The sequence below is a fragment of the Mus musculus genome, chromosome 9, assembly GCF_000001635.26.
Source record: "Mus musculus strain C57BL/6J chromosome 9, GRCm38.p6 C57BL/6J".
NCBI classification, from domain to species: Eukaryota; Metazoa; Chordata; class Mammalia; order Rodentia; family Muridae; genus Mus; species Mus musculus.
This window is the reverse complement of record NC_000075.6, coordinates 21,263,928-21,288,420: the sequence shown is the minus strand read 5'-3', so window position 1 is coordinate 21,288,420 and position 24,493 is coordinate 21,263,928. Positions and strand designations below refer to the sequence as shown.

The 24,493-nt window shown below is 50.9% G+C and overlaps 2 protein-coding genes across 4 annotated transcripts; one reads left to right on the top strand and one right to left on the bottom strand.

The window, feature by feature from the left end:
- Positions 1 to 451: 451 nt before the first annotated feature.
- Kri1 (KRI1 homolog) lies at positions 452 to 14,964 on the top strand. Its single transcript, NM_145416.3, has 19 exons — positions 452 to 561; positions 649 to 722; positions 1,737 to 1,842; positions 3,054 to 3,180; positions 6,193 to 6,247; positions 6,323 to 6,372; positions 6,510 to 6,606; positions 6,682 to 6,759; positions 7,252 to 7,379; positions 7,932 to 8,058; positions 8,162 to 8,257; positions 8,890 to 9,060; positions 11,786 to 11,861; positions 11,948 to 12,036; positions 12,240 to 12,366; positions 12,447 to 12,577; positions 12,920 to 12,984; positions 13,054 to 13,152; positions 14,173 to 14,964. Exons 1-19 carry the CDS (start codon positions 468 to 470, stop codon positions 14,498 to 14,500), a joined length of 2,118 nt encoding a protein of 705 aa, NP_663391.2. The 5' UTR covers positions 452 to 467; the 3' UTR covers positions 14,501 to 14,964.
- Atg4d (autophagy related 4D, cysteine peptidase) lies at positions 13,584 to 23,216 on the bottom strand. 3 transcript variants are annotated; one of them, NM_153583.10, is made up of 10 exons: positions 22,704 to 23,136; positions 21,599 to 21,682; positions 21,341 to 21,514; positions 19,894 to 20,170; positions 19,752 to 19,816; positions 17,571 to 17,701; positions 15,875 to 15,953; positions 15,709 to 15,785; positions 15,511 to 15,630; positions 13,584 to 15,167 (listed from the first exon to the last, which is right to left on the bottom strand). In NM_153583.10, exons 1-10 carry the CDS (start codon positions 22,936 to 22,938, stop codon positions 14,985 to 14,987), a joined length of 1,425 nt encoding a protein of 474 aa, NP_705811.8. In that variant the 5' UTR covers positions 22,939 to 23,136; the 3' UTR covers positions 13,584 to 14,984. The 3 variants fall into 3 exon arrangements, with proteins under 3 accessions (NP_705811.8, XP_006510248.1, XP_017168790.1); XM_006510185.3 differs by having other exon boundaries at positions 14,668 to 15,167; positions 21,599 to 21,828; positions 22,704 to 23,216; XM_017313301.2 differs by having other exon boundaries at positions 14,668 to 15,167; positions 15,511 to 15,603; positions 22,704 to 23,154.
- Positions 23,217 to 24,493: the final 1,277 nt, after the last annotated feature.

The following is a 24,493-nucleotide window of genomic DNA, read 5'->3' as shown; positions in this document are numbered from 1 at the left end:
CTAAGACAGCGATGATGACTTCAGATTTAGGAGTCTGGAATGGGGTGGGTATTCGGAGGGTAGGATGGGACTATGGATGGTGTAGGGTGCTGGGGTTGTCGACACGGTCATTCCCAGGGCGTCAGGGTAACTGAGTTGGGTGGGGCAGCGGTCGGGTGCTGTCGGAACGGAAGAGAGGCAGGAAACCGCGAGTGTAGAAAGGGGCCCCCAGATGTCAGCTGGGTGCCGGGAGCCGTCAGGGTGGAGAAGGGTGGGCGGTGGCTTGTGGCCTTTCCCCGCAGAGGCTTGTCCCGGTGGGTGTGGCCTGCTGAGCAAAAGGCCTACGGGATCCTGGAAGAACGGAGGGTGGAGCAAACTGCGTCTGCAGTGGACATGCTCCTTAAGAAAAGCCCTCAGGGGGCGTGCCGGAGAGAAGCCACACCCCGGAGGGGCGGTTGCACGCGTGCGCGCTAGGTCTCACAGCCGCCATGCCGGAACCGCGCGCCTCTGGGTGCCTAAAGGTGAACGCAGCGTTTGCTGCGCGCTACAGCCGTTACCGCGAGCGTGAGGAACTTCAGCGACGTGAGTGAGGGGCGCCTGCGCAGGCCAAGGTGTGGGGAACTGGGTCTGGTGATGGTAGCTATGAGGAACCCCGTGTATATTCCACAGTGAAAGATCGCTATGGAGATCCGGACGTCGGTGGCGACTCCAGTTCCGAGTCTGACTCCAGCGATGAGCATGTGGTGAGCTTCCGCAACCCGGCTTCGCGTCCTACCCATGTACATGGGGCTTTCCCTAACCGGGCTTGGTTGTCCCGGAGTCTTCAGGACCCGCCCCCATGCGTAGAGTGACAGGCAGTACCCTCCTCAACTCAGGGATCGCCAAATACATCCTCCTTTCTGGAAGAGACTCCAAGCCTCCCAACCACTGAGCTCTCAGTTGGATGCACAGAGGTGCCTTACCCTATGGGGATGTTCTTGATTTCCCTCCCCATCCCTTAAGTGACAGATAGGCCCTTCCTGGTGGTCACTGAATTTACCTACTTTGCTAACTTAGCCGCAAGACTCCTAGAGCACCCCAATTTATATATACAGCGGGAGTCTGACCCTAACCCCATGTATTGCATCTAAATCCCTTGAGTAACAAGCACCATTTCCCTTGTATCTAGGGATTTACCAAATCCTTCCTATTTCCCCAGAAGGACCGAGCACCTTATCTTAATCTCATAGGGTCCTATAAGAACATCTAGGTCCACACCCTCATCCATTGGGTGACAATATCTAGGAGATACCAAATCCTCACTACTATCCAGATGTGGCTCCAGACTTCCCATCAGAACTCCTCCACTAACCCAGTAGAGCCCTCCCTATGCCTAGAGATTGTCATATCCTGTCTACTTTATCTTCACTTTATCCTCCATCACCACAGATACCTCACCATCCTGATTAGTGGTCCCTAGGAACCACATTTCCACTCCTAAACGCAAGAGTCTGATGTGGCAGTATCTAGTACACCACGTGGGGCTCCAGTGTCCTATTGAGATTGCACTTCTCTGCCCAACGCTTCCTTTACTCTTGTCAAAGCCACAGCTGCCCAGACACAGCACTGTGTATGCTTCTCCTCCTTTCCTCCCTCCCCTCCACTCAGGCCTCAAGGTTGCTGGGCCCTGCTGAAGCCTGTTCTCATATGTCACCACCCTACCTGCATGTGTCCCAACTTCCTCCTGAAGTCAACCCTACTTCCTTTTCCTGCTCTAGGAATTTGATCCCCAGCAGGAGAGAGACTTTTACAGGACTCTGTCCTTGCTGAAGAAGAAGGACCCTCGAATTTACCAGAAAGATGCTACCTTCTATCAGAGAACAGGTGGGGCGGGGGATCTTCTCTAAGTGTCGTAGTGTGGATGGAATTGAGTTGTTGAATGAAGTGTATGCCTTCCCAGAGTGGCAGTGTATAACCCATAATCAGTACTCAGGAGGCTGATAACTCAGGGCTCAGGGCCAGGCTGAGTTACATAATGAGATCCTGTGTCAAAAAACCCAGAAAGGCTGGGAATGGGGTGGGTTGGTAAAGCAGTTGCCATGCTAAGCTGAAGACCTGAGCTTTATCCTGAGAAATCACAGGATAGAAACTGGTGGGCAGCCGGGCGGTGGTGGCACACGCCTTTAATCCCAGCACTCGGGAGGCAGAGGCAGAGGCAGGTGGATTTCTGAGTTCGAGGCCAGCCTGGTCTACAGAGTGAGTTCCAGGACAGCCAGGGCTATATAGAGAAACCCTGTCTCGAAAAACCAAAAAAAAAAAAAAAAAAAAAAAAAAAAAACTGGTCGGCACACGCATCGGTGCTGTTGGTGCCAGGTAAGCGGAGACGGACAGCTCCTGGGAGGCTCGACGGGATGCCTCAGCCAGTGGTGCTGCACACCTTTAATCCCAAAACACTCCAGAGGCAGAGGCCAGCCTGGTCTACAGAATGAGTTCCAGGCCAAGACATTGTGAAACCCTGTCTTGAAAAACCAGAGACAGAGAGAGAGACAGAGCGAGAGAGAGAGAGTGAGAGAGGCAATGGATGCCATTTGACCTCTGGCATCAACATACAGGAGAAGGAAAGCTTTCTCTTGGATCCATGAGTCTTAAGTGCCAGGTCGTAAGTGCTTTGTTATTCTTTGTGGTACTTGCTCATGTAAGCAAGCTGGCCTCTTAACTTGCTATGTAGTCAAGGATGTGAGTGAACTTGTGATCTCCCTGCTGGGTTTACATTCAGTGCTGTGCTGCATAACTGAAATCGAGCAGGGCCTTGTGATTACTAGACCGACACTATCAATTTAGCTATATCTGCACCTAAAGACTTTGTTTGGGTAGTTGATTTGTTTCTTTTGCACATCGTGGGTTTTCGTATAGCCTGGGCTATATGGTACTCGCCCCTGGATAAATACCGGGTAGGGGGCTTTTCTATGTTACAATTGGCAGTGGCAGGCCAGGGTTCAGAACTTAGTCTGCTCCTAGCCCTGCCCTATTGCATTCTCTGCTGGGGGGAGGGGGAAGTTGTGGACAACAGCAGGTGTCCTCTCACTGTCCTACAGCCGAAGCCTCATCTTCAGAGAGTGAGGAGGAGCCGCCAGCAGCCTTGGGGAAGCAGGAGAAGCAGCAGAAGCAGCAGCCCATGTACCTGAAGGACTATGAGAGGAAGGTCATCTTGGAGAAAGGAGGGTAAGGAGGGCCTCATCCCCGTCAGCTGCCAGTTCCCGAGGGACCCTGAGGGTGGCTCAGGGCCTGTGTTTCCTATAGAGGGGTTTCTCTGTGTAGCTCTGGCTGTCCTGGAACTAGCTCTGCAGTCCAGAATTCAGAGATCCGTCTGCTCCTGCCTCCTGAATTCTGGGATTAAAGCTGTGTGCCACTATGGCTGGCCCTTTTAACCTTCTTGATTTTTTTTTTTTTTTTTTTTGCTATCAGGGATTTAGGGCCACAGCACATGTGGAGTTGAGGATAAATTCTAGGACTTGTGGAGTCCAAGACTCCAGTGACCAAACCTCAGGCCTCCCAGTTTAGCATTAAGAGACTTTACTACTAAGCCATATTTTCACCTTTACGATTTATTATTATTGTATGATGAAAGAGTGGTTAGACGGGTTGGTGGGCCATTGGCCATACCACAGCATGTATTTGAAGGTCAGAGGACAGCTTTGTATCCATTTTCTCCTACCTCTACGTGGGTCACAGTTCTTGAACTCAGGTCCTCTGGTTTGCACAGAATATACCTCTCCAGGCAGAGCCATGTTGCTGGCCTATATTTAGGACTTTACAGGTAGAAAAGCACAAGGTAGCCAGATATGATGGTCTCAAGACCAGAACAGCCAGGGTTAAAGGAAGAAAAGCCCAAACCCCAAACCTCTACATTAAGGGAATCCTGGGAGCAGAGCCTCTGATCCACCCACCCCCCACACTCCCCACCCCTGCAGTCTCGGACCTTCCCACCAGGAGTTTAAAGCAGTGCTCCACCACTAGGAGACTGGGACAAGCAGGACCTTGAGGGTATATGTGTAGCAATCCTGATAAAAACCCATTGTAAGAAAAAGTCATTAAAGTTTGAGGCCAAACATGGAGGTACTCAGCTCTAATCTAGGAACTCAAGAGGTGAAAGTAGTAGGATGGAGAGTCTGGCCCAGCCTCTGCTGGGTGGTAACACTCAAAACCCCAGAGGCCTGTGGAGTGTTAGCAGGGAGTGGTGTTTACTTCAGTGCCTGGGCCTCGGGCAGCAGCAGCAGGAGAGAACTGACCTCTGTACCCCACTGAGGCATCCATGTGTATACACACAGTAATACAATGTAATTAACTTTCTCTGGCCTCAGGCTTTAGAGATGGCTTAGCATTTGGTTCCTAGACTCAAGTCAAGCAGATCACAACCATCTCGACTCTGAGGGTTCTATGTCATTGTCTTCGTCACTTACATACAAAAACCCACCCACACCTACATACACATATGATATAAAGTAAAATGTTTTCTAATGTTTTTAAAAGCTGGACAGGTAACACAGCAATTAAGAGTGCTTGGTGTGCTTCCAAAGGACATGAGTTCAATTCTCAGCACCCACACCAGGTGCTACCATCTGCTTGGAATTCCAGCTCTCGGGTGCCCTTGGAGTCCCAAGGGATGCAATACCCTCTTGTGGACATTAGAGGCATCCACACACATGCGGCATGTAAACACGTGAACACATATACATTCACATAAATGTTCTTTTGGGGGGGGTTCGAGACGGTTTATCTTTGTATCCCTGGCTGTCCTGGAACTCACTTTGTAGACCAGGCTGGCCACTACACCTGGCCACATAAATATTCTTTAAAAAACAAGGTCCAAGGCATAGTGGGGCACACCTTTAAGCCCAGCACTTGGGAGGCAGAGACGGGTGGATTTCTGAGTTCGAGGCCAGCCTGGTCTACAGAGTTCCAGGACAGCCAGGGCTATACAGAGAAACCCTGTCTCAAAAAACCAAAAAAAAAAAAAAAAAAGGTCCAGGGCATAGGCCTCAGTGGGTGGCTTGTTTGCCATGAGGAAAGCCACTGGTTTGCTCCCCAGCACTGTTTACAAAAAAAAAAAAAAAAGAAGGGACAGAAGAAAGGAGAAAAATATTGTGAAGTAAAAGTGCATTTAAGGGCTGGTGAGATGGCTCAGTGGGTAAGAGCACCCGACTGCTCTTCCAAAGGTCCAGAGTTCAAATCCCAGCAACCACATGGTGGCTCACAACCATCTGTAATGAGATCTGACGCCCTCTTCTGGTGTGTCTGAAGACAGCTACAGTGTACTTACACATAATAAATAAATAAATCTTAAAAAAAAAAAGGAGGAAGAGAGACACAGAGGAAGGGTCTAGATTTAAAAAAAAAAAAGTGCATTTAAACTAAAGAGTTCTAGCCAGACTCAGGAGCACATAACCCCAGCGCTCTAGACACAGGAGCAGGACTATGGTCATGAATTTTAGGTAGCAAGTTATAAGCCAGGTAGAAGTACATCCTAAATCCCTTGTCTTCTGGGGTTGGAGGTGGTGTCTACCAAATGACTCAGTGGGTAAGAACACTCGCCATTAAAGCAAGAGAGTGTGAGTTCAGACCCCCAGCACCCATGGGAAATGTAACTCCAGCCTTGAGGGGCAGGGATAGTGGATTGTGGGAGTTTGGTTAAGCAAGCCTAGCTGCATCTGTGAACAGTGAGAGGCTGTCTCAGAATAATACAGAGCAGAGCTGGGCATGGTGGCTGACTCTGATAGTCACAGCACCCTGCTCTACATAGGGAGTTGAGGCCACCCTAGGGTACATATGACTTTTATGGCTGTCAATTTTCTTTTTCTTTTTTTTTTTTTTTTTTGGTTTCTCGAGACAGGGTTTCTCTGTGTAGCCCTGGCTGTCCTGGAACTAGCTCTGTAGACCAGGCTGGCCTCAAACTCAGAAATCTGCCTGCCTCTGCCTCCCGAGTGCTGGGATTAAAGGCATTTGCCACCATGCCCGGCTTCAATTTTCATTTCCTATTCTTTTTGGCACCTGACATCTGTAGCCATATTCATGCGATACACGCACACATTACATACATTCACACATATAAACGATTTCTGTGGGAAAAATAGTAAGTAGACGTAATGCCCAGCAAGCCCATTTTCAGCTGAAGACCTTGTGTGTTGCACTACTGTGCCAGCGCTACAGTTCAAGTTCCCATTGTTTCTTGTACAGCAAATATGTGGACGAGGACAACTCTGATGGGGAGACCGTTGACCACAGGCTCCAGGTAGGTAGAACAACAGCTGCCTGCGGCTGTGAGGGTCTGTAGCAGGCCTGGGGCCGACATCCAATCCCTCCGTAGGAAACATCCACAAAGAGTTATGTAGAAGAGCAGAAACAGCTGAAGGAAAGGTAAGCCTGGGCTGGGGTGGGTGGGACAGGAGAGCTGCTGCAGAGTATCTGCAGCCCCTTGCCCCGGGCTCACCCTGAGGGCTCGGAGCTCAGGGCTAGTAACGCACCAGTGCTGAAGTCTGTTCCGTGGGGTGCAGCTTCCGGGCTTTTGTGGAGGACAGCAGTGATGAGGACAGTGCCGGGGAAGGTGGCTCAGGGTTGCTGCAGAAGCACACGAAGAGTCGGGAAGAGAAGGTTAGTGCTGGGGGCTGCTGGGGGCTGGGGGCTGGGGCTGGAGTCTGAGGATCTGAGTGCTTGCCTAAAACACAGGCCCAGGAGGAAGTGGACTACCTTGAGTGGCTAAAGGGGCAAAAGGACATGGACAGCTCCGAGTCGCTGAAAGAACTGGTAAGTCCTCAGATATGTCCTCAGGCCATATCGCCTGTTACTACTTTATCTCTCCTCCTCTTCTCAGATACCCAAGGACTCTTGAGGGACTGGGATTTGGCTCAGTGGTGGAGCCCCTGGCTAGCTGTTCCCAGTAAGCAGCTGGCCATGGCTCAGGGATCGTGCTAGAGTGCACGAGTCCCTGGATTCCATTCCAGCACCAAAAAATAAACAACAGCATACTCTTTGAGAAGGCACATGAACAGTTTCTGGACTACAGTTTCTCAGTTGCTCAAATCTGTAATCTCAGTACTTGAGAGACTGAGACAAGATAGCTTAGTTAGCTTGGGCTACACGGTCAGACATTGTCTCAAAAAAGAAAAAAAGGCACAAAGGGGTGGTAATTTACCTACTCTAGCTTGGCTGTGAAATTTTAGATCCTTAGGTCCATCCCAGGCTATCTCTGTGCCCCTCACCAGGGGACTGAGCTTGTGGGACCCTCTCTTTGCATAGACACACCTGAAGGAATACTGGAACAACCCAGGACTGGACAAGGGGGAACAGTTCCTGAGGGATTATATCCTCAACAAACGCTATGAGGAGGAGGAGGAGGAGGAGGAGGAGGAAGAGGAGGAGGAAGGGTAAGCAGCCACCTCTTCTTTCCAGGGTGTCCCTCAGGTACTCTCCATTATCCAGGCTAGGTAACAAAGGGCTCTATGCCCTTTGTATTTTTAAAAAATAGTTACGGGCTGGTGAGATGGCTCAGTGGGTAAGAGCACCCGACTGCTCTTCCGAAGGTCCGATGTTCAAATCCCAGCAACCACATGGTGGCTCACAACCACCCGTAGTGAGATCTGATGCCCTCTTCTGGTGTATCTGAAGACAACTACAGTGTACTTACATATAATAAATAAATAAATCTTTTTTAAAAAAAAAAAAATAGTTACGATTACTTGTGATTTCTTCATTACATTCACCTCTTTGCAGGGTGGGGCAGTATACCAAAGACAACAGCACACTTGTGGAAGTCAGTTCTCTCCTTCCACCATGTGGACCATAGTGTCGAACTCAGGCTCTAGGGCTTGTCAGCAAGCACCCCTAGGCCATCTTACCAGCCCCTTTTGTTGAGTTTTTGTGGGGAGACAATGAGGCCATGTCTGGCCAGGCTCATCAGACTCCATCATGTTCTTCAGGGCTCCAGGCCCCCCAGTCCAGCTGGCAGTGGACGACTCCTCAGATGAAGGGGAGCTATTCCTGAAGAAGCAGGAAGACTTTGAACACAAGTACAACTTCCGCTTTGAGGAGCCTGACTCAGCCTCAGTGTGTGCCCAGGCCTGGGTCAGGGAGGACATGGCTGCCCTGGGTCCAGCCCTTCAACCACATACCATCTCTGAGGTCCCTCTGGCTCCTCTTCTGCCTATAGGTCAAGACATACCCGCGAAGCATCGCATCATCTGTGCGCCGCAAAGATGAGCGCAGGAAGGAGAAGCGGGAAGAGACGAGGGAGCGGAAGAAGAGGGTGAGTGTGGCTGGGGGTGGCAGTGCTTGCCAGTGATCCTCCCCCTCCCCTGCCCTGACCCTCCAGAGCCGAGGCACAGACACTGAAAACATTGGACCTGCCTGAGGTAGGTAGAGATTTCAAGGCCAATCAGGGAACTTACACAATCTCCACAGAAGAAAAGAAAAAGAAGCTGGTGTCACATACCTTTACAGGAAGCAGAGGCAGGAGGACTCAGGATTCTAGGCCAGCCTGGAGTACAAAGACCCTATGTCAAATAATAGTAATAATAATAATAATAATAAAGGGTGAAAATAAGCTGGCATGGTGTGTGCACCTCTATTTACAGTACAGGTCACTACAGTTTCAAGGTCAGCCTGGTCTACATAAAGAATTGTAGGCCATCTTGAGTTAAATAGTGCGAGTTGCCTAATGTACAAAGCTCTGGCTGTCATCCAAACACTGAAGGAAACAGGCATCGCTGACAATGCCCCGATTCCCAGAGTTCAGGAGGTGGAGGCAGGAGGATCTATAGCTAAGGTCAGCCTGAGCTACTTAAGATCTCGTTTCGAGAAAACAGAAAACTGCTTGCATTGGGAGGCCCCAGTGCAAGGCTCTGCCTACCAGGGATGCTGAGCGCCTTTCACCCGCAGGAGAAGGCCAGGAAGCAGGAGGAGCTGAAACAGTTAAAGAACCTAAAGAGGAAGGAGATTCTGGCCAAGCTGGAGAAGCTGCGACAGGCCACTGGTAACGAGACCCTGGGCCTTGAGGAGCAGGACCTGGAGGCTGACTTTGACCCCGCCCAGCACGACCAGCTCATGCAGGTAACTGCTCAGGAAGTCGTCGTCTGTGGGGCCAGAGAATGACGTGACCTCCGTGGCACCTTGTTCTTTGCCTGCAGTGTGAGGGTTAGTGGAGCACTGGCTCTAGCTCAGGGAAGATAGGTGGGAGCAGTTGACACGGAAGGGTAGGCAGAGCAGTGCGTAGGAACAGTGGGTTACATACTGAGGCAACTGCACTGGCTCAGGAGGATCAGGACCCGAAGGCCTGCCTGGGAGACAGTGGGGTAGAGGTCAGCATTAAGCCATGTGAGATCCCCCTGGGAGAGTGGCATGGGAAGGCCTAGTGTGTGGCTCAGTGGTAGAACCCCTGCCTACAGTCCCCCAATGAGGGGCCAGGGCTGTGGCTATGGTAGAGCACCTTTCTATCTTTGGGATCCAGCCTCTGCCACCAAAAAAAAAAAAAAAACAAAAAGAGAGAGAAAACCAACAACAACAGAAACTAGAACCCACCCAAGCGAATGTATAACCGAGACTAGCACATGCACAGTGGAGCCAGTTGTTTCCTTGATGATTGCAGGGCTACGAGGCTGGAACTCACGCTGCCTCTGTTTGCCATCAAGAGAGAGTTCCAGACAGATATCACTGATACCCGGAGGATAAGGAGTTCAGGGTTGTCCTTAGCTACACAGTTCTAATGCAGCCTGGGTGACAGAGGTGGGGATGAAGAGAAGTTTCTCTTGGTACATAATGTCTTTGCATTCCATAAGGTTGAAAAAAACAAACTGAATCATTGACATATTATCAGGGATGTTTTTTTTTTTTTTTTTTTTTTTGGTTGGTTTTTTTGAGACAGGGTTTCTCTGGCTGTCCTGGAACTCACTCTGTAGACCAGCCTGGCCTCGAACTCAGAAATTCACCTGCCTCTGCCTCCCAAGTGCTGGGATTAAAGGCGTGTGCTACCACTGCCCGGCCAGGGATATCTTAATTTCCTGCTTTTCTGAAAAGAATCTCACCATATATCCAGGTGGACTCCGTCTTACCACCCTTGTCTGCTTCTCGGGGACTGACTGCAGTTACAGAATATACCAGCATGGCTTGGACCTTAAATTTATTTGCTGTAAATGTTTTGACATTAATCTGTTGGGGGGGCATCACATGTTCCATGGCACGTGTGTAGAGGACATGTTGGTGGGACTGGATCTCTAGCTACCGTATGGGCTGCAGGGGTTCCAGTCCCTCAGTTAGTTTTGTTGTGTATTTGTGGTGACGTTGGGATAGAATGTAGAACCCAGGGCTCTGCGTATGCAAGCATCAGTGACTGAGCACTAGTCCTGCAGCTCTTCTTGCCGTTAGCATTTGCTGTACTGGAAAAACAGAGCACCGGGTGTTGAGAAATCTGTAAGAAAAGTCTGGGCCCCATGAGAGCCCCAAGTGGGCCACTTGCCAAGCAGAGGAAGTCTTGGGAAGAGGCTGAAGGCACATTGGTAGGCTCAGTGAGGGCTGTGGAGCGCTGTGGAGTTGTCTGCTTTCTTACATTTAAGGCACTTCTCAGCTCTTAGCTTTGGTTTCTCCATGGAGGAGCAAGGTGCTGTTGCTCATGGTAGCTGTAAAAATGTCATCAAGGACCTGCTCCAGGTTGAGCATATGCAAATTCTTTATTATGTGCACGATAGGCCTAAAGAGATGGCTCAGCCTTAAAGCGTATTGGCTATTCTTCCAGAAGACCAACGTTCAGTTCCCATCGCCTCCAAGTCACCTCATAGCTCACTGTAACTACAGTCTAAGGGGATCTGATTCCCTCTTCTGGCCTTCAGGAGCGTCACACATGCATGTGGTGTAGGCATACATGCAGGCAAAGCTCCATACACACTGAGTAAAAATAAAGGCAGTAAAAAATGAAAATAAATGCACAGTAGATCATGTTGTCTTCTGGTAGGCCCGCAATAGATGTGTTTCTGTGGTGATGTGCCCAGCCCCAACTGCCATGTAATTGTGAGCCTACTGTATACCTGTATAGACTCAGGGATCATGGTAGCCATGGAGACCCGTGGCTGCAGTGTCCTTGTAGAATCACAACTGTGGCTCAGATATGGATTGTAGTGTTAGGGGTGGTGCCAGGGTTTTTGTGTGTATTGGGACAGCATCCTATCACCTGAGTTCCAGGCTCAGGCTCATTTTGTAGTCCAGGCCAGCCTGCTACTCCTGATCCCCTGGGCTCAGGTGTGTACCATGTCTAGTGTAGGTAGGATCTTGGAGGAAACTTCCTCTCAGCCTATCAGGAATGATGACAGCTCAGTAGAGTCCTGAGTAGCGACTATGTCATGGGTAGAGGGGCACAAGTGATGGCAGGGTCTGAATCCTACAGAGATGTAGTAGCTGTTGTGTGAAACCACTGCACCCTAAACAGGAGGTGCTGTGGAAGGTCTCAGCACACAGGAGACCATTTCTTGGAAGACTCAGGAGCCACACAAAGTTGGGTGTGTTGGCATGAGCTTAGAATCCTAGCACTTGAGAGTCTGAGGCAGGACTATAAGACTTTCTCTCAATAAAGCAAAAACCTCATTCACACGTCTGCACTTACCACACTTGGGTGGAAGCAAATGGATCACAATGTCAAGGCTAGCCTATGGTACATAGTTTGCGTCTAGCCTGGCCTACATGACATCCTGTCTTGTACAAGGCTGAGTTGTGCTGGCATTGGCATGGGGCGGCTGAGCTCCTGTAGCTGTCGGTGCTGCTGCCCCTTAGGCCTGCCCTTCCCTTGCAGAAATGTTTTGGAGATGCCTTCTATGGTACTGCGGAGGAAGAGAAGCCACAGTTTGAGGAAGAGGACGGGCTAGAAGGTGCGTGTCTTAGAAAGAGGGGGGAGCAGGGCTGGTGCAGTGCAGTGCAGTGCTGGTCTCACTTTGTCTGTCCTCCGTGGAACCAGATGACTGGAACTGGGACATGTGGGGTGGACCCGAGCAAGATGGGGCCTGGAGCCAACAGGAGCTGCACTGTGAGGACCCTGACTTTAACGTGAGTGCCACTGGTGTGAGTCTGAAGTAGGTGCAGTTGACAGCAAGAGCTTTCTGTGAACATGTTCCAAGCCTTGGCCGCAGAGCACATTTGAGGCCAGCATGGGTTGTATGAGACCTTGAGAACAACGAGTGTCCCTGGTGGGGTCTGGATGCTCCAGAAGTGTTTAGAACTGGCCTGATCTGACCTGCTCTTTCTGATAGATGGATGCAGACTATGACCCCAGCCAACCACGGAAGAAGCTTCGTGAGGCCCCCACCTCAGGCAAGAGAAAGCGCAAGTCTCCATTTGCAGCTGCAGTGGGGCAGGAGAAGCCCATGTTTGACCCTGGTGAGGTGCATGGCATGATGGGGCAGTGTGCCTCATGGGGCTTTGAACACATACTACCCGGCTGTGCATCTCCTGTGCAGGGGACAAGACCTTTGAGGAGTACCTAGATGAGTACTACCGTCTGGACTACGAGGACATTATCGACGACCTGCCCTGTCGTTTCAAGTACCGCACTGTGGTGCCCTGCGACTTCGGGCTCAGCACAGAGGAGGTTGGGACCAGGGCCGGCAGGGAAAATTGAGGGAGGGGCAAGGGACTGGAGGAGGTGAACACCCTCTGTGAAGAGGTCAGACAGGGAGATCTGGAGTTCGGTGCTGTCTCTGTCACTAACAGCTGAAACTGTTAATGGAGGCCAGCACTAGAGGCTGAGGTAGGAGGGGACTGCTGGGAATTCCAAGATAGCCTGAGCTACAGGTAGACATTCAAACAAACCCTGCCTCAATATCAAAACACCAAACTCAGTTGTCCCCCGCCCTCTTGCCACCCCTGCTGAGTCACTGAGGCTCAGAGGCAGCCCCAGGACCACACAGTAGGTATCTTCCTCCTCATGCAGATCCTTTCAGCTGATGACAAGGAACTGAATCGCTGGTGTTCCCTGAAGAAGACCTGCATGTACAGGTGACAGCAGGGAGGTGGGGGAGGAGGGAAGATAGTTTGGACAGCGTCTAGAACACCTCTGGTGCACAGGTCGGAGCAGGAGGAGATGCAGGAGCAGCGGGTGTACAGCCAGAAGGCCCAGAACATGTGGAAGAAGAGGCAGATCTTCAAGTCTCTGTGCCAGGAAGAGTAAGCACTGGGCCGGGGAGGGTGGCAGCAGCCCATGGAGCTGACAGCAGATGTGTAAGCTAGAGGCCAGTCAGTCCCTCTTGGTGAGGGGTCATCATGGTTCAGACTTGAGAGATTGAGGGCATGCCTGCAGCACTCAGATAAAGGGTCAGGAGGACTGCACCCTGGTGCACATCTGTAACCCCAGCATTAGGGAGGCAGGATGGGGTTCACGAGTTTGTTGAGTGTGAAGCCAGCCTGGGCTCCACAGCAACACCCTGCCTTTGCAGGATGTAAAGATTGTGTGTTTATTTAAGACTTGTGTCTGTGTAGTCCTCTTGGAGCTTCTTAATGTAGGTCAGGGTGGTCTCAAACGCTCAGAGATCTCCCTCTGACTCAAGTGCTTAGATTAAAGGTGTGTCCACCACACCTAGTGAGATTCTGTTCAGCGTGATTAAAATCCTGAGTTTTATCCCAAGCCTGAACAAAATAAATTCTTACAAGTACCTTATAGGCTTGTTACAAGGACAGTTGTTACCATCATCCCCTAGAGTCTAGGACCTAGACCCTCAGTTGTGACAGACATGGCAGCTGCACTAAAGGCACAAGGAGTTGACTGACATAAATGGCTTCCGCTGGTCCAACTAATCTGTAGTTGTCCTATTTATGAAAGTTATCTCAGGAAGCTGAGGCCATCTGGGTTCTGTAGTGAGACAACAAGACCAGGGTTTTGGCTGAGTGGGCAGAGTGCTTCCGTGGCATGTCTAATGGCCTGGGCTCTATGTTAGCACTGTATAAAAACCCCTGAAGAGCTCTGAGTTCAAGGCCAGTGTGGTCTTACAGTGAGTTCCGGCACAGCCAGAGCTACATAGTGAGGCTGTATCACTCCATCCTGCTTTAAAAATAGTTACAGGTCATCTTGGGTACATAGAGTTTAAGGCCAGTCATGAACCCCCTTCTCAAACAAAAAGGGCAGAGTGGGGGAAATCCTTTCTGAACAGAACAGCAGGCTGACCTAAGCCTTGACTTTTCTCCCTGTAGGATGGAAATGTCCACAGAAGCCACAGGAAAGTCACAGAGCAAGGCCAGCCCACAAGTACAGTTGTTCACACCCAATGGAGCTGACCAGAAGACACCCCAGGCTGAGACCTTAGTATCCAAGGAAGAGGGGTTGGCCCACACATCCTGCCCAGAGAAGCCAGCATCCCAGAAGCAGAAGAGCAAGAAGGCCAGGCTGCTGGGTCCCACGGTGACACTTGGAGGTCACAAGTTCAGCAGACAGAGATTGCAGGCCTTTGGTCTCAACCCCAAAAGGCTGCACTTCCGCCAGTTAGGCCGCCAACGGAAGAAACAGCAGAGCCACTCCTGAGGGCCACAGGGAGCCAACCTGCCTCTACAACTAAGCTGCTGACCAAACTCTGCCTGGCAGCCTACGAAAGCTACCTGCAGGAGAGGGCACTGCTGTTCCTAAGCTTTGAAATGAGGCTACCAGAGCACTGTCTTCTCCACAGACAGCCTGAAATGTCAACAACGCCAGGCATGTTCAAGTCTGCATCTTTATCAGCCACAGTCAGTTCTCCCAGGACAGGACCTTTGGGACCTTGGGACCAGTGACCCAATGCAGGCTACAGAACTTGAATTAGGCCCTGAGTGAGTGCCCTGGAGCCCACTCTCCTTCCCTGGCTCCTGAGGAGGCAGGGGCAGCTGGGGGCCCAGATAGGTCTCAGCTGTGTTGGGGAGGACGGGGACATGAGGACAGGGGTCCAGCACCACCACTGGAGTTGCAGATCCCATACCTGACATGACATAAATAAAAAAATAAATAGTCTGGCATCTTTCCCCATCCCTTCCCATTATAAAAACACAAAGTCCTCGGAGCTGGGCCTTTTGGCCTTGAGTAGTCGTCCTGTGCAAGGTAGCCGCAGTGTGGGCTGGGACAGCTGGGTGCAGAGGGCATCCAGGCTGTGGTCCTGAGCGTGGCCTTCAGCCACTGTGAACATGGGGTACCGTTCCGTGACTGAGGAGGAGCTGAGGATCTGCAGGCGGATGGAGGAAAGCACTTTCAGTTCAGGGTCTTTCTGGACCAGCTGGACCATGCCTACCTGGCTTAGCCTCTGAACAGCTGCCCTGAAACTTCTGAGGAGCTCCGGTGCCTGACCCCAAAATACCCCCAGTGGCCTAAGATTTTCAGGTCTGTTCCGGGCTGAGTTTCCTATTGGTGGACGAAATCACCTTCACTGAAGTGCACCTTGATGTACTTCTGCTGTCAACCGAGAGTGGTCTGTTACTGTCCCAGGACTAAGTGGAATCCAGTCCATCTAGCACACTGGAAGCAGGGCACTACCTTTAAGACATAATTCCCCCACGATGGTAGCTCACCCTCATCAGCTCCGAGCAGAGTGTCTCAAACTCCTTCCTGTTCCCAGCATAGAACCCCACGGTACAGCTGGGGTCCATCTTGGCAAAGGCCATCTTGCGGGGCGAGGTGCAGTGAAAGGACTGGGCAGATAAGAGAGGTTTGAGGGACCCCAGTTTTGTGCCCACACCTGCCGCCCCCATTCAAAGCCACCAGCTCACCTCCAGGGGGAAGCTGGGCTGGCTGACATCCACTGTGGGCTGGCAGTAGTGAGGATCCAGGTAGAGCAGAAAGTCATCTGGTGAGGAAAGGGGACAAATGTAACCCGGTGTGGGCAAGAGGGCAGCGGCGGAATGCTAGGACCCAAGGAAAGGGATTGTGCCTTACCCTGATAGCCAATGAAGTACAGTGAATGCCGGGGCTTGCCGCCCATGATGCCCAGACAGAGTTCTGAACGCAGAAGCTCCTGTAGAAGAGACCAGCATCAGACAGGAGCTCAACACGCTGAGCAGGCTTCCTAGAGCCTATGAAGCCAGGGTATCGAGGGGAGCAGCCATCCAGCCAACCAACGCAATCTGATGGCACTAAGATTTCTAGAGCAGAAACAGCCTTAGCTGTTGGATGAGAAGGCTATATAACTTCTTACATGATTTATTGTTTAATAGTTTCCCTGTAGCCCTGGCTGTCCTGGAACTCACTGTATACGAAGCTGGCCTGAAACGCAGACATCCACCTGTCTCTGCCTCCCAAGTGCTGTAATTAAAGGGTGATCCCGCATGGGTATGTTTCTGTGCGTGGGTATGTGCACTTGAGTGCAGTGCTGGAAGAGTCTCTCTATGTAGCTCAGGCTGCCCTTCGACTCGACATTCTCCTGCCTTAACCTCCAGGCTCACGGCAGTGTGCCTTCTCACCTGGTTTTATTGACTTTATTTGCTGCTGGGGATGGAAGCCTGATCTTACACATGCTCTGACAGCTAGCTCGCCACACCCACTCATAGCCAGAACTTGAAATTTTAAATAAGTCAAGAAAGGCCTCAAGGAGAGCAAAGACCTAGCAGGGATGGGTTTGAGTGTGGAGTCTCCCCTGAGGGCAGAAAATGACGGCCTGGAGCTGGAATGTTGTGCATACCCCACACTGGGCTGAGGAGAGACGGAGTGGTGTGAAGGTGACAGGTGGCACACATCTTTAGGCTTACAGGGAGAACTTGGTGTTTCATCTGAGTGCAGACTTGCCAGAGGGCTCTGCTTGAGCCTGTCATGCTGCCCTCTTTCCATGGGACACTTCTCTAGCTCCTTATCTGCCTTCTAGAAGGTCCTCCTGCCTCAGCCTTCCAAGAGCTTGGACGGGATGACAGGTCTGCTTTTAATAAGAAAACACATTTATGTCCTGGAATTACCTACGTGCTGCCTGGCATAAACCTCCACCTTGAGCTTCCTCCCCAGTCTTCCAGAACATTCCAGCTTGTTTTCAGAAGGTCTACTCTACCTGACATACTCAGAATTCTGGCTCCTTTCACTGGGTTTGAATCCCAGCCCCCATGATAGCAAATGGATCTGTTGCAGTTGTGTCACTACTGGGCAGCGCTGACAGTGAGGACCTGCGTTCAATCCCTAGAACCTATGGCAGAAGCAGGCTAGTATGTGCCTATAATTGTCTTGTAAAACCAGGTGGGGGCTCGGGAGATGGCTCAAAGCATACCAGCACTTGCTCACCAAGCACAAGGGCCTGAGTTCAAAACCTTGGCACCTACGTAAAACCCTGGCCACAGTCACACATGGCTATAACCCAGTACTGTGGAGGGCAGAAATGGGGTATCACTAGGGACTGCTGGCTGCCACCTCAGCTCCAGGGCTAGTGAGAGACCCCGTCATAAAGGAATAACACAGAGAGTGACAGAATAGGTACCCCATGTCTTCACACTTCCTCATGTGCACACACATACATGTGTATGTACCACATACACTTACATAACAGAAGAGGACACACACACACGAGACACAGGTCCCAAAGAATGACACCCATGGTTGACCTCTGTTACGTGTGGAGGCCCCTGGGCAGAGGCGCTCACCACAAGGTGCTTACCTTCACACAGGGCACGTACACAGGGTTAAGGGTCTCCCCGCCCAGTCGTACAGGCACCAGGATGACCACAGATTTCCACTCCGCTGTAGGATCTGGCCAGGACAGCAGGCGTGCTACATCTGCCTTGTACACTGCAGGGACAGGGCAGCAGGTCACCTTTTATCCAGGCTTCTAGCCCCAGGAACACACCATCACCCTTGCAACTCCTGGTGAGCAATGCAGTCCACATCTGCAGACTTTGTAGTACAGTGAGTCCTAGACAATCATGGGACCTCTAGGCAAGTGCTGACTGTCCCGTTAGCAGGAAGCGAGGGCCTGAGGGTTCATGGGGCCTGGACTGGCCTAGAACTCTATGTAGCCAGGATGACTGTGAGGCCTGGCCAACACTTCACGTGTGCCACCACACTGGGTTTATGCAGTGTTGAGTGTGATACCCAAGGCGCTCTGCATGTCAGGGAACTGCTCTCTCTACCAGATGAGCCATACTCTCAGTAACACAGGGATTCTGAGCAGGCTTCGGCAAGCCCCACTTTACTGTTTCTTGTGGTGCTGGGGATAACTGTCAGAGCCTGTGTATCAATTTAACCCCCTTACCATTTAACCACATTTCCAACCCTACCCAGCCCCAGCCTGTGTGTGTCTGGATAGTGCATATGCCCATGTGTGTATGGGTACATATACCTGTGTGTGGACTCCTGAGATCAGAGGGCAGCCTCCAATATTGTCCCTCAGGAACATGCCACCTTATATTTGACAGAGTCTCTCACTGGCCTGAGGCTCAGAAACTAGATTGGGCTGGCTGCAGAGAGCCCCAGGGATCACCCTGTCTGCGCCTGCTACCATGCCTGGGCTCTGGTGATGGAAATGACTGAGCTACCTCCTCAGCCCACATAAAAACACAACCCCTTTTTTTGAGACAGAGTCTCACAACACATCTCTGGCTGTCCTGGAAGTCATCATGTAGAACAGGCTGGACTAGAAGTAACTGGCTGTGCCTCAAATGTCAGAGTTAAAGGTATGCGACAACATACCCACCTCTTTTTAAACTGCAATCCTCTACAGGCTCAGGCAGGAGGAGCTAAAGTTCAAGATAATACTCTCTTTTTTTTTTTTTTTTTTTTTTTTTTTTTTGGTTTTTCGAGACACGGTTTCTCTGTATAGCCCTGGCTGTTCTGGAACTCACTTTGTACACCAGGCTGGCCTCGAACTCAGAAATCTGCCTGCCTCTGTCTCCCGAGTGCTGGGATTAAAGGTGTGTGCCACCATTGCCTGGCAACCTCATGATTCTGACATAGTAACTTTGAGGCCAGCCTGGGCTACAAGAGACCCTAACTTAATATAAACAAAGCTATATAAATATAATTAGCTGGAAGAAAGCAATGGCTAACATTTGGGCACCTTCTATGAGCACCATTTTTATTACTGTATTTGTATCTGTCATGTGTGGGTCAGTTCTCTCCTTCAACCATGTGGGTTCAGGAGATCCAATCCATGGTATCAGGCTTGGCTGCAAGAACCTTCACCAGCTGAGCCGTGATGTTTCTGGCCCTTTTGAAAAAGTATTATTATTATTATTATTACTATTACTATTGTGTGTCTAGGGGTGTACATGCCAAAGCACAAAACTGGAGGTCAAAGGACAACTTTGCAGAAAGGTACAGAGTTCAGACTCGAGCTGTCAGGCTTTTGCAGCAAGCCCCTTCAGCCACTGAGCTATCTTGTGGCCCCCACAGTTTTGGGGATCAATGGATCCTCTGCCAGCTTGTGAGCACGAGGATACCAGACTGGCTAACAATAAGGATATTTTGGTAGAGTTAAAGTGAACAGGGCTGATGGGATAGCCAAGCAAGTAAAGGACCTGCTGCCAAGCATGCTGACCCAAGTCCCATGTCTATACCCATAGGAGACAACACTCCCCCACGAGATCAAGTGCACATTGGTACAGGATTCCCACACCCCCCACATACACACACAAATAAAGATATGTAGTGTTGTGGTGTTTTGTTATTTTTTTTTTAAGTGGGACTGGAGTGAAGAAGGGAGCCCCCCCCCCCCTTGAATCTTTCATTCTGACTTTCTAGGTCTTGCAGAGAAGCACAAGAGGAAACCTCTATCCCAAAACTTCCATCAGCCCCTGAGAAATCGGGGCTTTGGGTAGCACTGGCTTGTCCCCAGCCTTACCTGTGCAGTCCTGAGAGACGTACACCACCAGGCGGCTGACTTCTGAGCAACTCTCCACAGCTTTCCTGGGGGGCAGGAGAGCAGACAGGCTTGAGTTCCTGGGGTCACCAGCAGCTCCCATCTTCCCTGCAATGGGTCTCACCTGAGGATGTGTGCCACCACAGAGGGCCCGTACCAGTCTCCTGCCTTCTTGCCCGAGCTCCGCCCAAGCTCCACTAGCCGATGTAGACCGAAGGGGGCCCGTGGATGATCAGCGAACCAGGAAACAATCCGCCGGTGCCAACGGTCCTGCTCCATCTCCAGTGCACCCTGTGTCCATCTTGGGGGCCCACGACGACCAGGCCCTCGGCAGCGACTGGGAGAGGCTGGCCCTGGCATCTCAGAGGAAGCCAGGCCTGTGCCTTCCACCCACCTCCAGTCTGAGGACGAGAAGACACTGAGAGCTAAACTGTGGCACAGCACCCTCCTTCCCTCCTATTGGACTCACACTCTAATACTCATGGAAATTACAAACTGACCTACTTTTTTGTCTTGATTTTTGCTTTTTTGAGACTGCATTTCTGTATAATGACCCTGGCTCATTCTGTAGACCAGGCTGGCCTCAAACTTACAGAGATCTGCCTACCTCTGCCTCCCAAGTGCTGGAATCAAAGGCCTGTGCCACCAAATCCTGCCAAAACTCATTTTTAAAAAGTAAAGGTCTGCTGGGCACTGGTGCACGCCTTTAATCCCAGCACTCGGGAGGCAGAGGCAGGCGGATTTCTGAGTTCGAGGCCAGCCTGGTCTACAGAGTGAGTTCCAGGACAGCCAGGACTATACAGAGAAGCCCTGTCTCAAAAAAAAAAAAAAAAAAAAAAAAAAAAAGTAAAGGTCTATTTTTAGCCAACGTGCAGCAGTGTTTTGCCTCTAAATAGTTAAGAGCTCTGTGAGGGCCTGGAGCTCAAGATTCCACAAGAGTCAGAGTCCCAGAAACTGCAATTACCTATGGTGAGAAGGTAACTCACGTGTGGGTCTCGCAATCAAACCTGCATCCTCTGCAAGCAGTAAGTGCTGCTTATTTATTTACTGGTTTATGTATTTGTTTTGGTTTTTCAAGGCAGGGCTTCTCTGTGTAGCCATGGCTGTTCTGGAACCTACTCTGTAGACAAGGCTGGCCTCGAACTAACAGAGATCTGCCTGCCTCTGCCTACGTACTGGGATTAAAGGCACTAGGCCTCAATAATTATTTAATTTTTGAGACATAATCTTGAACTTCTGTTTTTCCTACCTCCTCTAAGCACTTGCTATGTTTGCAGGCAGGCACCACTTAAGATCTTGTTTTCCTGACATATACATATATATGTACACATACATACATATATGTCAAAAATATACACACACTACACACACACACACACACACACTCACACACTTATCTCTAACTGGCCTGAAACTCACTATGTATCCCAGACTGGGTACTATATCTCAAAATCCTGCTTCAACCTCCCAAGTTCTGGAATTCCACTGCACTGTTCAACTCACAGTCTGCAGCAGTTTTAAAGGGCTGAGCCAGAAGCCAGGCACTTGCAGCCTGCATATACACAACTCACCTCTAGGCAGAAAATGCAGGAGCAGGCCCTGGGCCAGCATCATCTGACCACTTCGTAACATACATCCCCAGCCACAGTCTGAGGTCAGGCTGCCTCCAGCAAGGGGTGGGAAGTCCCGGCGATATGTGAGCCATAGTCGAGATACAAAGTCCCTTTGAAACCGCTGGATGTCACCTATGAGAACCAACTGGTCAGCCTGGCAATCAAGGAGAACCCTAGGAGACTTCCCCTACCCTGGTTCCAGATTTGACACCTCACCCTCTCCCTCGAAATGGTAGCATCGCCCGCAGAGGTGAACAGTGGAGATCTTGCTGAAGCTGGTCCGGCTTTTAACTGCCCAACCTGGGGAAACATGGAGTAGCTCGCAGCAATTTAAAGCACTCAAGTATCAGCAATGGGTCTTCCATTCCCCAGTGTTGAACTGGGCCTGATCCTAGCTGAGATGTCAGGGCGGCGGCTCTGCAAAATCCATGCCACACCACATCTGTCTGGAACACAGGTGGGACTTAGTCACATCTTCATAAGGACCCACTATCAACCCAGGGCCGTTCTATTCTGACTGTTGGGTTTTGCTGTAAATCTATAAAGCACATTTTTATTTTGTGTATGTGAGCTTGTGTATATATGTGGACAAGCAAGCACCACAGTTTGGGTCTGGAGTATAGAACATTGACAGGAGTGGGGGCTCTCCTTCCACCATTGGGGTCCAGGCTGGAGCTGAGGTCCTTAAGCTTGGTGACAAATGCCTTTAACTACTGCGGCATCTCACTAGCCTTTTTCCAATTTTTTTTTAAAATATCCACTGGTGTTTTGCCTGCATGTATACCTGTGTGAGGGTGTTAGATCCCATGAAACTGGAGTTACAGACAATTGTGAATTGCCATGTGGGTGCTGGTAATTGTTCCTCTGGAGGAACAGCCAAGGCTGCTGAGCAGTCTCTCCAGCCCCCTGTTTTCCGATTTTTTGAGACCCAGTCTCATGAGGAGCTCAAGTCAGCCTGGAACTTATTATATAGTCCAGGATAGCCTAGAACTCTTGGTAAACCTCCTGCCTCAGCATCCCAAGTGCTGGGATTACAGGTGTGAACCAACATCTATTAACTCTGTTCATACTATTGCACCTATGTTACAGAGGGCAGTAAACAGACCGCAGGAAAGCAAGGTATTTGGCCAAGGTCAAACAGGTGCAATGGGCGGAGCTTGAAAACCTTTCCCATTTAACCTGCCCCACGTCCAGGACTGGGAAGGGCGGAGGACCTGCTTGTGACTCCTCCTGGATGGGCTCATCCACAGGACAGGGTAAAGGTTTGGTTTCTTTTGCTCTGACCCCTCTGACACCCTTGACCAGTGCACCCCCTCCTCACCATACTTGACGTTGTTCCAGGCTGTCAGGAACTTGGCTTTGAACTTGTCCACCTCGTCGGGCTCGGCGGGGTCTGTCCCAGATGAACCGAGAGCTGCCACTCCGGACCCCGAAGGTCCCAGGTTGCTAGGATCCGGGATACGGGTTTGTCCCCTCGGCCGGCGACAATCGGCCCGGCGCGCGTCCTCCGAGCTCCCGCTGCGGTACTGCGCCGCAGCCGGCGACACGGAGTTCATGGACCCGCCGGAGAGGAAGGACGCAGGTGTCCCCGAGGTCCGGGGAACTGCGAACGCTCGGGAGCAGCCCCGCGGCCAGCACAGTGTTACTCTATACTCAGAGCCGGGCTCCCGGGTCCGGCTCTGGCCGCAGCGGATACCCGGGCTCCCACAGCCAGCGCCATCTTGGTGGCCCAGAGCACCCGGATACGGTGGGCTTGGCTAGCGAGCAAGCCACGCCCCTGTACAGTCCGCCTCCCTTGGACTCACCACACCCTCCTAATCTCACCGCGCAGGCGCAAGCGCGTCCCTGGGGGCCCTTATCTCAGACCAATGGGTCAGAGCCGGAGAAGCCACGCCCATTTACAGCCCTTTCTCAAGCCTTGCACACCCTTGTTCTGAATGACATCTCAAGCTGCGGACGCCGGACCTTCTCTCGCTCAAAAGTGCAGATTTCCCCGCCCTGCCACTCAAATTCCACTGCATTGAAGGTCCCATGTTCTGGGTGCGATACATGGGGCTTGTCGTGCCTGTGGAGATCTCGTAAGAGCCAACTCAGGTTCCTAGACAGCCAGCACCTTTATCGCATCTTTATCCGCTGAGCCATCTGAAGGGCCTTTCCAATGTTTTGAGACAAGCTCTCACTTAGACCTGACTCTCCTAAGGAGAATACATTCCGACTATTCAAGTCCTGCTTAGGCACACGAGCTCCGTTCACGCCCAGAACACATGCCCCGACCTGCAGTGAAATTGGAGAGCCCAGGCAGAGAACCCACCCTGGAGCTCAGGCTGGCCTCCAACTCATGGCTGCCCGCCTGCGTCAGCTTCTTTAGTGCTGGGGTACTCAAAGACTGAGCACACTGGCGATGGAGCTGAGTTGGTAGAGGGCCTAGCACACGTGAGGCCCTGTGTTCTATTCCCTGAAACCCAGAAACTGAGTGTAGTGGTGCATGAAACCCAAGTCTCTGAGGCAAAGGCAGGGGCACAGGCCCCTCCTCTGTTGTGCAAGGCGTTTGAAACCAGCCTGAGCTTCATGAGAACGAAAGAGACTGTGAACACAACAGAGTTTATCAACCCAGAACAGATGTCACCCTGGGGATGTGACTATCCCTGACCCATTGGTGCCCCATTGGTCATGATTCTCAGTGCCTCAGTTTTCTCCTGAGCAAAATTTGAGGGAGTTATCTGTAAGACTATAAAAGGAAAACGAGGGCTGGTGAGATGGCTCAGTGGGTAAGAGCACCCAACTGCTCTTCCGAAGGTCCAGAGTTCAAATCCCAGCAACCACATGGTGGCTCACAACCATCCGTAACGAGATCTGACTCCCTCTTCTGGAGTGTCTGAAGACAGCTATAATGTACTTCCATATAATAAGTAAATAAATTAAAAAAAAAAAAAAGGAAAACGATTTTGGCATTTTTTTTAGTGAATCTTTTTTATTTATTTATTTATTTTATTTTTATGAGAACGCTGTCGCTGTCTTCAGACACACCAGAAGAGGGCATCAGAATCCATTACAAATGGTTTTGAGCCACCATGTGGTTGCTGGGGATTGACCTCAGGACCTCTGAAAAAG